Source organism: Malurus melanocephalus, unplaced genomic scaffold (assembly GCF_030028575.1).
Source record: "Malurus melanocephalus ecotype Western Australia unplaced genomic scaffold, MMel_1.1 scaffold_241, whole genome shotgun sequence".
Lineage (NCBI taxonomy): Eukaryota > Metazoa > Chordata > Aves > Passeriformes > Maluridae > Malurus > Malurus melanocephalus.
In genome coordinates this window covers 489,035-502,504 of record NW_026623473.1, presented here as the reverse complement: position 1 = coordinate 502,504, position 13,470 = coordinate 489,035, and the positions used below count along the sequence as shown (strand labels likewise).

Below are 13,470 nucleotides of genomic sequence, written 5' to 3'. Positions count from 1 at the left end.
TCTGCATCTTTTAGACATTCAAGCAAATATGTTTCTTAACAATTAACATATCCACTCAAATAATTAACTGAAGCCTAAGGAAAACCTTAAAAATGTCTTCAACCTATGGTCAGTGAATGACTCCTGCTGTCAGTTATTAACATAAAGCAAATAAAAATGGGCCAATTGCCAGAGCAAATGACAGATAAATTAGCTTTGTAAGGATCTGCACATCCATTGGAAAATTTTAGTCAGAAGTTGAAAATGGTTGAAAATCACTAAACTACAGAGTTGGTAAGTTCATTCAGAGGACACACACAATATGTGAAAGTAGTTCACCAAYTGCAGTGTCCTATAATTAGCTGATGAAAGATTATGAATTATGTTTCATGTTGTGTTAACAAATGCCCAACTGTAAATTTAAGGTCTCTGCATATCTCTCTCACATTTAAGAGATACTAATGTCTTTCCTAAAGGGTCATATTATGAATTATTTTAAGGTCAAGCAGTAAGGGACTTAGGTAACATAAAACTGTCTTGATTTCCCTAGCTATTATCTTCTTATGCTTCATTACATTTAGGAGGAATCAGACAGTTTCCAGAAGAATCCGAACAGGTTACAAGGTTAACAGTCAGTACTGGTGGATAATGCAAGTAAATAATAGAAAATGTGCAGTATGTTCTGCTGCTTTGGATGTTGATTTCCAAAGTTAATTAGGAAGCATGCTTAAATATGCCATAATGTTGAGCTTTTAGTCCTACCTTTATCCACCATGGTCTTCTTTATTTTTTCCTTATCCTTAAAATAAAAAATAAAATAACTCTGTTTCTCTGCTTTAGTTACTATCTTCATTCACTTTATCATAATCTCTAGGGAATACATAACTAGTTGTGCATATTGATGCACAACTGACAGAATCTTATTGCCAAGAGCTTTACTGACTTTTGTCTCAAAATTCCAGATTCTCATGCTCAGTGACTCTGCATGACCCGCTACTGCCATATAGAAAGYCACCTCTTTACATTCATCCTATGATAAAGTTTCCTCATACCACAGAGGAAATACTTAATACACTTAATTTAAATTCTCTTTGTAGGACAGGAAGTCTCTTTCATAATAGGTGTCATTTTAATGCTACCAAAAAGATTTGTCTTTTTCCTTCTCAATCAATATCTCATACCCACTTACAGAGCTGTCCCACTAAAATTTGCCTTAGGGATTCAAATTAACAAACTGAACAAGACATTTCCATTTTTACTTAGGTACATGTATTTAATAAGCATCAATGCTAACTAAGTTTAATGGCAATAATGAGAAAAATTATAATGTTAATCATAACTACCAATTCCTACAATAATGGCTTAGATTTATCTCCTATACAATAAATAATTTGCTTAATAACTGAAACTCCTTTCATAATGAAAATATTTACTTTTAAATTACTCCTTAAAGTAAGGATCCACTGTTAATACAAACTGGAAAAAATTATAACATATTACATTCAAAGAGGTTTTATTTCTCCAGGGAATTACATTAAAACTTTATGAAAGTTCATTAGAAATACTGACTAGTGTCTACTAAAAGGAAGAACAAAAGAATTGAAGAAATCTTTCAAATTCAACACAGCCTATCCAACACTACTATTCTTTATCTTTCTTGCTGTATCTTGACACCCAGAGCAATATTTACAACTGAACACTGCATACTTCAATGCCTGCCTGGTTATAATAGTCATAGACACTATCTGTGTTCAACTGTAGTTAATTACAACAGTAATACTGATTATACAGTTTACTGGATGTCATTTCTCTAAGGCAATGACAGCTCTTCATTCCAAAGTTATCCCTCTTTTGCCTTTATGTCTTCTTAATAACTCTAGCAGGAATACTTCAATACCCTTGTCTTTATTTCCTCTTCCTTGTCTCTCCAAGAATGTCAAACTACTCTGCATTTTAAAAAATTTTATTAATACCCAATCAGTTCTGCTGACTCCAGTTATCTATAACCCCACTTCTGTCAGAAGAAAGCTGTAAGAATAGACACCACAATCCTGCAACATCTGCATGGGAAAGAGCAGAATTTTTCAACTTGGAAAGGAGAAAAAGACATGTTCTATGCTTTATTTAATAAGTTTTCTTTGTGTTGTCTGCCACATTTATTCTACAGCAGTTATACTTCTCTTTCTGTAATGACTTTTTCATAAATTTTCTACTTCATCTATACTGAAATAATTCTACAACCCCCCCCAATATTATGTGTGTAAACTGATTATCTTGAGGCACTGATCATCAAGTTGATGTGGGGATATATATTACACCAAACCCCCTTCTCAATTGGGTATGGTAACAAGGTTTTGTTGATTCTGGAGAGGATATAAAAATCAGCCAATTTCAAAGAAAACTGAAAGCAGATATTGAAAGGACCCATATATTTTAATGGATATAACCTAAAATTAAATGTATACCAACTTTTATTCAGTATTACTTTTTCTCTGAAAATAATGACAAAAAGTTTCTTTTAAAAAATTTAACCTGTCAGTTTATAGCAAGCAATGAGCTCTAATGTGGCATTAATAAAAATAAACCTTAGATTTTGTTTTATTCCTAGGCAATAAAAAGCTAAAACATAATGGATCTCATAATTCTGCTCCACAGGGTGTTCTCTTCATTTTTTTAATGAAAGCTTCACTAAAGCTATTCCTCCAGTTTTACAAGGCTGGCAAAAAAAAATCCAAAAGGGAAGCCAAAACATGATGTCAGACAAGATTATAATTCACACCAGAATGAGCCATGAATGGTAGTTTGGAAGGTTCAGACTGGATGAAAAACAACTTCACTTCTCAAACTGCCCAGAGAGATTTTGCAATCTCCATGCTTGCAGTTAAGAAAAAATTGCACCACACAAAACCAAGAAGACAAGACCCAGCATTAATGATAATCCTTCACTAAGTCAGAGAAATAAAATATGCCATCAACAAAATTTTTGTTTAGTTTTAATCTTCTCTGGTTTTGGGGTTTACTTTTCTCATTCTCAAGCAGTCAACAGGATTGGTTTAGATAACAGATTTGTTTAAATTGTGGCAGTTCAGAAAAAGGAAAAAAACGTGAAAACATAAACTGCAGCTCTACAAAGGAAAGCACAGAGATAATACTAGTAAGATGTGTAGTCTATCTGTTACACAAGAAACCTTTTATATGAAATGTAATAGTTGTCTCTATGTACTCTTTAAAAAATGCACAATTTAAAGCAATAATCTCCAAGTTTTGACTTGGCAGTTCTCAGTTGCRCACTCTACACAGATTGAAACTCTAAAGCCCTTCCAGACAACCGGTTTCAGTGTTTGTCCRCCCTTATAGTAAGAAGTATCTTGTCTTCAGGCTGATTTTTTTCATTTTAGCCCATTGCCTATTGTCCTCTCAAAGGGCACTACAGAGAAAGTCTGTCTCCTTCCTCTTCATTTCCTTCAATCAGGTATCTACACACACTGATGAGATCTCCTGAGGATCTTCTCCAAGTTAAACAGTTCCAGCTCTCTCAGCCTTTTCTCATTGGACTATCCCCTAATAATCTTTGTGGCTCTTTGCTGGACTCCCTCAAGTCTGCAACATTCCTGTACTGGGGACCCTGAACTAGAAATAGCATTTCAGTTCAATTGCAAATATTATATTTACTCTACAAAATATTAATTTAGTTTCAAAGTTATGATCGTAACACCAATTTATGGAGAATATAAAATTTCACAGATAGCTAAATGGATACCAGGCAAATGAATGTAATGAATGTAAAAAGAAAATGCCAAAGACAAAGGTAGACAGKGTAGTTAAAGGAAAGGCAACATAACTTCAGAGAGAGAACAAGAGTAGGCATGATCATAAAARAGCTGGGATCTGGCTATTAATGCAGATCAGGAAATATTGTTCTCTTTTGCTTGTTCCCATTACAGAAAGGTATTTGTGATGGAACAAGCAAACTTTAAAAATGGTTAATGGTGACAGTTCTCACTCAATGAATAATGCTGATGAGAAACAGGGTTTAAAAAATCCAGAGAGCATATAACTTTTTCTTACAGTTTATTACAGTTTATTCAGACTTTCACCAGAAAAATAAAAGTCACCAGACTTCAGCCAAAAGAAACCAAAACAAACCAGAAAAACCCAACTTAACTTTCTCTGACTCACTAAGGATGAAAATCTGTGAGAAGATGATGTCAGAATATGATTACTTGTTTCAAGAAGTAGCAGTAAACTGTTTAGATTATGTGAGGGAAAACAAATTCCAAGGACTATTGGAGGACAATCATCTTCATGCACAGTCAGTAGATTTCTGTATGCTTTTCATGTAAGTAAAAAGAAATAAAATTACTTTTTCATTGAGTTTTTTATTATTGTAACAAAGAGTAAAAAAAAGAAGAAAAATAATTTCTGCTATTGGAAAGATAACACTGAAAAAAAAATTAAGATTAGTAATCAGGCATAAGACTAACAAAGGAGATAATGAAGTGCACATCAGTGAAAAGCAATGCCAGTGTTACTTGTCAGTAAATACCAATGAGTATTTATTTCAACATATAATAAATAAGCCAAAATACAATACCTGCTTAAGTGTTCAATGACATTCACTGCCAGAGCAATTTCATTTAATAGCACACTGTGCCTCAGCTTGGTTTTTTAATATTCGTCACCAGTTTGAAGGATACTCAGCAGAAGAATAATATGTGATTCTGCCACAAACTGAGCTTGACTGCTTCCATGTATGTAACTCTGTAAAATAAAAATGAAAACCATTCCGCTTTAAAACTAAGAAATCCATTGAAAATGGTACAACTGGGTATGTGAGAATAAAAACTTGTTTTGAAGAAAAATGCAGGCAGCAACAGCTAGCAATTAACAGCACAGTTTATGTATGTATATTTAGTGAAAAGGAATGTTAAAAATTGTATATTCAGGCAAAGCACATATATGCACTAAATATAATGTTTGAAACATGAAAACATTTTGCTGGACTCTTTTTCACATTGCTGCTACTGTGGAATAAAGAACATGCATTTATTTGCTCAGATGACACAATTTTTCAGAAGGGATGCAATGAAATCAAAGGCATGCCTCAGCATGGCTTTTATAAAAGTGAAAACTGAAGCCTGTCTTTAAAAAATCATTCCACTTTAGTCTTTCTCAGATTGAGTGAAGTTTCTTCATGCAAAATCTATTCCACCTTTCTCCAATTTGGTACAATTGTGTCCACCAAAGTTCCTAATTCATAAACCATCTTATTTATATGGAAAYATTGTAAAACAAATGTTAATACTAGAACTAAGTCTAACACAATCTACTAGCCTCTATCCCAAATGATTATTGTAGATGGGCTCCGTTTGTWCATTTATTTTAAGAATCTGTAGTGTATTAGTGAAAAGCTGTTAGTTTCTTGTTAACGAGCAATGGTAGAAATAAAGGAAGCAAAAACCTGAAAAACTGTCAACATGCACAAAATGAGGGAGATTCTCTGTCTTCCTCTACTATATCAATTACAAACATTGATACAGTTTGTCATAGCATGCCATGTGAAATTAAATATATCTGTGTTCTGAAAGTATTATTTATACTTATTCTTCTTAGGCTAAYATTTTTCTTAGGCATAGATAAAATTTTCACCTCAACTAAATAGAAAGAAAAATGCCTACTAGCAATGTAAAGAAACAGAAAAAATCATTTTCCTCATTCTGGCTAAAGGGTTTTGTTAGTTTGTTTATTTTTTTAACTCATGCATGTTCCTATAATGCAGTTTATTCTGAATAACTCTAGCTGAATACCATCCTTGTCATGATTCAGAACATCTCAGATTTTCAATTATTGGATGCTTCAGCATACAAAAGCATGCCTTCACCAACACTTCAACCTCTGCTCGATGCAGTGTCAGACCATGTAATTTATATTTATTCAGTAGATTGTTATCTATTGTTTTCAAAATTCAATCGTATTATGCTCATTCAAATAACCAATTCAAACCTAAACCAGGCAAGACCTTCGTGTAGTTGAAGTTTCAATTTCTCAGAGATATCTTTTTCCTTTAACAAGATAAATATCACGAATCTCATAAGAATATTTCATTGCAGTATGATATGACAATAAGCCAAACTGTATTTCTTGATTTTTTTTTTTTTGGCATGACTTCTTATACATTACATTAAGGCTACATATACATGCACACACACACAGACACACACACACACACACACATATACATGCACATGTATACATAAGAGAAAGGAAGCAAATAAGAATATTTCTCATTAACAAAAATTAATGACAAAGTTAAAATGTTTGATAAACTGATTACTCTGATTCAGTTGTGCCCAGAGTCCTGTGAATAGGGACCTTCTGCCATTACTTTTCATGCAGCTAAAGCAATATAAATAAATGTGGGGATACATAAACACTTGCAAAATCTGGATTCAAGAGTGCCCAACAAACATTGAACTTCTTCTAATGATCACAGCACAAARTTAGAGTCTAAAGCTTACAATGACTATATGATATATCGTGTATTTGTCATTATAATGTGAACTGAAATAAAAAACAAGCCTTTAATCGGGAAAGTGCAACAGGGTCTAGTAGCACTATTTAGTTATTATAATCATTACTACTTGTTCTCTACACACATGTATGAAAATGCACACTGGGAACTAAAGAAATAYGCTCTGTTGAAGAGAAAACATTATCACTAACTAATAAAACTGCTACTGGACTTCTCAGATTATAAATGCCTTCCGGATTTGTAAAACATTTATATGCGAGATGTAATTTTTATCCATATGCTGTATACTTTTAACAAAATTAATTATTTTTTCCTCTAATGGTAGCATTTTAATTCACCGTAATATCACTGGAGGAACAGAATCCAACATTTGTACATGAAGACATTTATATCCAGACACTATATAGGGAAATTATTGCCTTCCTCAAAATAGTTTGCTGACAGTATGTTGTTTAGATTTCCTCCTAACAGGAAAGAAGAGAATCACTTCCAAAAATTATACGCTTCTGACAACAAAAACTTTTCCCAKGCTGGGAGGAATCACATTTTAAGTGCTAGTCTTCATTGCACAGCATAGCAACTTTAAATTCTAATAATTAGAATAATACAATGGTCTGTGTTGGAAGGGACCTTTAGAGGTCATCTAGTCCAATCCCCCTGAATAGGACCATAAACTAGATTAGGTTGCTCAGAGACATGTCCAACCTGACTTTGAATGTTTTCAGGGATGGGGTATCTATCACCTCTCTGGGAAACCTGTGCTAGTGTCTCATCACCCTCATGATAAAACATTTCTTTATTGCATCTCATSTAAATCTACCCTCTTTTACTGTAAAACTATTACCCTTTGTCCTATTATAACAGGGCTAAAACATCTGTCCCCATCTTCCTTTTAAGATCCCTTTAAGCATAGTCTGCAATAAGGTGTTCCCAGAGCCTTCTCTTCTAAGTCATTGTTAACCACTACGATAAAATCTTAATAACAACCAAGAATTTAGAGCAGAATATCTTTCCCTGCCTGTTTGTTAAATAAACAGAGCAATTAGTTTTATTAAATGACGCAAAATATGCATATTTATATCTGAATTTGACCAGTCTGTCAAAAGATAAAAGTCCTAAAGAAACAAAATCAGGAAAACAAAGATATAATCATTGTTACCATTAATTAGAGGAAAGATAAGAGTTGCAGTTACCATCTGATACTCTGTATAAAGAAAAAACCCCCATAAACTAGATACAGTTTATTTGCAAGCATGATACTTGAACCAACCAACCAAAAACCTGAAACAAAARAAAACCCTGACAAAAAAGCTAGAATATGAATTTCTGGCTAAATGTCTCATAGGGATTCATGTTAAAACTGTATTTCTTTAAATGTGAGTTGCTTGCAAGGAAGTAGACATTCTTAATTTAATTTTGTCAGTGTTATGTGCATATTTAAAAGCTAGTAGGAGAGAATTGTTACATTCCCAGAGAGGGGACAAAAAGGGATAAAAGCCAGGGAGTAACCACCCTTAACACAAAAGTCAAATTTCACCTTTGTTTGAGATTGGAAGACACCTCAGATCAACAGAGGGAGTTGAACTAGTTGAAAGCTCTAGTTGAAAGCCACTCTGTTAAAGCATCACATAAGGCAGATGTTTACTGTGCAGTATTGCCTTAAAAAAAAACAAAACAAACCAAAAACAAACAAAAAAAMCACATCTAAAATTTACCCTTTTCACTACCAACTTCTTTGTTCTATTACAAATGTTCTTAGGTAGATTATTCTTTAAAGTTACCTAGCAATAGATCTATGTGTAACCAATAGGGTCCTCAAATTGCTTCCCCAAGACATTGTTTTCCAAGTACTCAAWACAGCAGCATGGCACACTTCTACAGCATGGGTCAATTGAAGCAGTGCTAGGTAAGTACAGAGTGACAGACTGCTCCAGGGATGAAGGATAACCAAAATAATTTGCAATTGACAACATACCATGAATCACCTGAATTTATGACAGTACCTCATCCCATTTTTTTTTATGAGGAATGGATCCTAACCATTTTACAAAGGCATTACAGGGTGTGTTTTTTCCTCARTGGATCTTCAGACCTACTTTCTAAAGAAACAAAAAATGGAGTAGAAGTTTTCAGGAGAAGAGTATTTAACGTAAAAAAATTATGGCAAATAGCTTTTCTTGAAGAGAGAATGGTGAGAACTGTATGACATTCATCTTTGTGTCTTTCCCTACAGTAATATGACAATACTATGAGGCCATTTGAAGCATAGATTGTATGTGCATCGATACATATTTATGCAAATGTACCCCCCACAYATCAATTTTGTACACTGCAATGGCCACTGACTCATAAAGTTTTGAAATTCATGCCCATCTGTGGCTCACACTAATCTAAAAGAGAGTATGTTTAAAGAAATTTTTTAAAAGGACTATTGAAGAATGATCTATTTATCAATTCTCAAGCTAAAGAAAAGATCTATTTATCAATTCTCAAGCTAAAATAAAGAGGTTTCTTTATTTTCATACTTCTTTCTACAAGAAGATTGCTGCACGACCCACATGCAAGGCACATATTCTCATGAAATTTCATTTAAAGCTACAAACAATTAAGACACTGAGAAGTAAGAGTTCTGGTTTTGCTATCTTTGCTTCTTTTTAACACCGAATCCACTTAATATTTGGAAACTCTCTGAAATCTATTGGCTGCAAATGCTTTAGGCAAATGCTTTAAATAAGTTCTTGAATAAACTAATTTTTTTCCTTTTCATTATAAAGGCAGCAAGAGAGAGGACCATGCAAGATGTAGAGATAAAATCTGTCAGAAGAGAGGCRACCATAGCTTGAGCAGAAAACTGTACAGCCACACAATTAACACTGCCRCACAACAGACAACAGCAAATGTCATGCTGGTAGTGACTAATAGGGCAACCAAAACCAAACTCACACTTTGAACAATCAGTCCTTTCCCAACTCTAATATTTTCATATATCAGGTCTTATTTCACAGAAGCTTTTTGAATTTTGAACTGGAATAATCATGTCTTTAAATCAGGCCATTTTCACTGGCAGAAACAATTGTTCAATGCATGCATATTTTTACTGTGTTAAATGTTTACCTACTATTCATAAACTCATTAAATATTTAGTGTTATTGAACTGCAGATGGTACACATACACACACACGCATATATATATATATATATATACAATACCACACCAGGATATTCAAGGATAAGAGCAACGTAATATCCTTTTAAATTTCCCTAAATGCAGAATATGCTTGTGATTTCTCTTCCAGAGTGATAGTTGCCATGTTTCAGTAATATTCTTCAGTATAATCTGCTCTCTTTCCTTCCTTTCTGTTAATGCAATGTAAATAAATCAGAAACAAAATAAGGGGAAGCAAAGCCTCTGCGGGTCATATGCTAATTCTTAAGGCAAGAAGAATTTTTGTAGTACCCAAAATTAAAACATGATTTCAGGTGCTTCAGCAATCTTTCTGAAAACAAACAAAACATCATKATGTTTATTTTCCAATAGTATGTATAGGAAGGATGCTAGGGTGAAGGGAGCTGATCAAACTTAGCTGGGTTTAGTAACAGCCTCAAATACAAAGCTATTTCACAAAGTGTAATCATTTTGGATAACTGAGAAATAACTTGTCCTGAGTTTACAAGATATGATACACATCTAATTATAAAGTTTATTGAAAACTGATCAAAAGCAGACAATTTTGCTAATAATTCCTGAAAACGATGAGCTGAATTTGCATGTTGAAGAAGTCTCTAGATGGAGACTGTGCCCTGAAGGAGATAACAGGCCAAGTTCAGTCTAATACACGTAGAAAGAAATGAAGCGACACAGTAGTTAACTGACCCAAAGAGAAAGTGATGAATCCCACACCATTAGGATAAGTGCTATTAAGTCTTCTTTTACTACATTAACGTTCGGGGTGAAATTCATCAGAGAAAGGAACATTACAGAAGGCCATGGATCACTTAATTATGACTGAGCGAGCCTTCAGAATGGTATATTTTAATTAAAAACCACCAATTTTGCCAAGAATATGCATTAGATATAAGCAGTTGTTATTTTCTCCTAATTGAGAGGGAAAAAAGGAACAGCACAACATTCTCTATCAGTTCAGATTTTATATATTGTCCAAGTCCAGGAACAGCAGGAATTTCATCAGTCTTTAAATGTTTAAAATGTTTAAGAAGCAAAAGTTCTAAAACATTCTCTCATAATACCATTTAAACACTATCATTTTAAGCATGAATGCAGAAAAARGTTAAACATTTTATGGAGAATAAATGATTTATTTAGTAAAGCAATCACTTTGAAATCAAACATCAAGGTATATTAATAAATACTTTGTAATGTGATTTCATGATCAWAACTGCATTTCTCCAGACAGGTTTCCTTCTATGCAAACTATCTAATACTTCAAAACCAGCTTAAAACTACCCAGCAACATTAAGAACAAAATCTTACACAGCTCAAAAGCCCAAGCTCTCTGAACATGTTATTGCAGCTACCTATTTAATTATTATGCTTTTTAAAACCAGCACAGTTTCACATAACATCACTTGAAGCATGCTCTCCAAATAAGCTTCTTTAATTCCTAAATAGTATTATGTGTTCAGTTTATACAGGAAAATCAGTTTTAAATTACTTAAGAACCCAATAGGGGACTTTCTATAAAGTTATTAGACTAGACAGGTCTGTAAAAATGAAAACAGAAGCCTAATCTAACTCCCTGCTTTCTTTCCATCACAGATGATACTATTATCTGCTGGGGATAGTACATGTTCAGTGACCTATTTTCCCTGTAGCAGCCAACCTTCAAAAGCTCTTTTTGTGACCAGTTATGTGAAAAACCATGAGATGATACTGATTTGGGCCTAAAATTATTCACATCTGTGAGAATGGCTACCAACTTAGAACATCTGTTAGCATATGAATGGGACCTGCCAAAATAATGATAAACTTTTTTGGGWACAGAGTGATGTAATTTGGCTATGAGTTTATTTAAGAGGACTTAAACAACACTGAAACTGAGTAAATAAATATATGATATCCCATCTCAGAAACAAAAGAAAGTCTTGAAAATACACTAGTTCATTTATTAAAAGAAACTTCTGACTAGCCTAATAACATATTAATGTTCAATAGTTAAGATAGTGTCCAAGTATTTAATGGGGCAATTTCTCTTATTGTAGATACCTAGATATAAAAGTGGCATCTGAAAATGATGCTCAATGGCTTCAAAAATTAACCTAGTACTAAACACAAAAGAAATCTAAACTCGCTTACTGATAACAGAAATGCTAAGTAAATGAATTTGCATTTCTGGTAAAATGAAGACCACATAAGACAGTAAGAAACATGCAGTCAGCTACTTGAGACAGTATTTTTTCCAGGAATCTTMATTTTATTTAACAATAAACAAAACAATAAACTTTAATTTACTACTAACTCACCTGAAACAATTTCTTTTGAACAGTTACTAGCTTTATGAACATTTCCAACTCAAATGTAAGGCAACAATTCACCACCCTGCTGACAATTTCATGTATTATATTCTTATCTAGCAATCTCTCTAAGCAATGTATCTACACAAAATGCAATCCAGCTCAGTTACAAAATCAGCAACACCAGGATTAACAAAACAGCTGAAGTGCACACACCAGCACATACAAAATGGTGAGGAATAGACAGGATAACTGGACATTGTACTTATGTACTTTCAGAGATTTTATTAGTTTACTCAAGCATCTTACTCTAAAAATTAGTAGGATGTCTAGAAAACCAACACTGGACCTCAAATAAAACACCATGTGCATATTATTTTCCTCAGCATCCTTGGTATACCAGTTAGTGTAAGTGTTCAGACTCACTTACTAAACATGACCATAAATCCTATCAGCTGCTTTTGATTGGAAGGTCTAACAGCAATGGATRAATTTAACCCTTTTTTTAAAAAGAAACATTTAATACTGGGTTTTTTAAAAGACTTTGTGTAATACAGATACACAGAACAATCTCATACAGACTCTTGGATTCCYTCACATTTAGATTCAATGGACATGAGCTACATTTTCCATTACTGAGCTCGTTCCTGTGTTCACCATTGCCCAAACCAAAATGAGTCAAGAGACAGCAACCAGTTTTCATGGGACTGGCTGGCTGAAACAGGCTGTGCTGGCTGCCTTCCACAGAGTCCATCTGGTACCAAGCACAGAATATGATCTGGGTCTCCAGCTCTAGAACAAAAGTGGAGAAATGCTGCCTTACTTTTTTAAGACTGGCAGGCTGGAAATGGTAGTTGTTRTAATTTATAATAGCATACAAATCCTGGTTTTTGCTGCTGCTTTGGTTGTTCCTAGGCAGTATTTACAGCAACAATGCATTATTATAGGGTTTCTAGAAGTATTATCAAGGGAGTCTGCCAGTARAGACGATGTCACAAATAGAGAAGCTGTAAACACTCTGCTCAGGTATACAGAGGCTTTGATATAATCTGMTGAATAAGAATTCTGAGGGACCTCTTCATATTTATTAATCACAAAATAATAAGACAACAAAAGATGCATCAAGCCTTCAAAGAACCATACTTTGCAGATTTCAGAAAAAAAACCCAGAGCTTAAACCTCATTAGGAATAAAACATTGCTACCCTTATAGCCTTAATTCCCAAGTTATGTAATGGATGGGCATGTATCAAATGTCTTCTCTCCAAATGTCCATTATGATGTGGTACCCGGCTGAGAGACTTAACAGAGATGAAGATGTCCAGRAACTCTGAGACAGCATGTTGGTACGTTGGGGAAGTTTGAATGACACAGCTTAGCCTACTYGCCTAAAGAAAGAATTTTTTTGCAATTGTGATGCCTTGCTTAATAATTTAAATTCTTTTTGATCAACTTGAGAAAAACGGCAAAAAAAAAAAAAATCTGAGA

The 13,470-nt window shown here is 33.7% G+C and overlaps 1 protein-coding gene across 1 annotated transcript in view; it reads right to left on the bottom strand.

Moving 5' to 3' along the window:
- The window catches only part of TUSC3 (tumor suppressor candidate 3), a 108,991-nt gene that overhangs the window by 15,238 nt on the left and 80,283 nt on the right, over positions 1 to 13,470 (bottom strand). Inside the window, exon 7 of the mRNA XM_057375176.1 lies at positions 4,677 to 4,740. Within this exon, the coding sequence (XP_057231159.1) occupies positions 4,677 to 4,740 (64 nt within the window). The remainder of the gene's footprint in view (positions 1 to 4,676; positions 4,741 to 13,470) is intronic.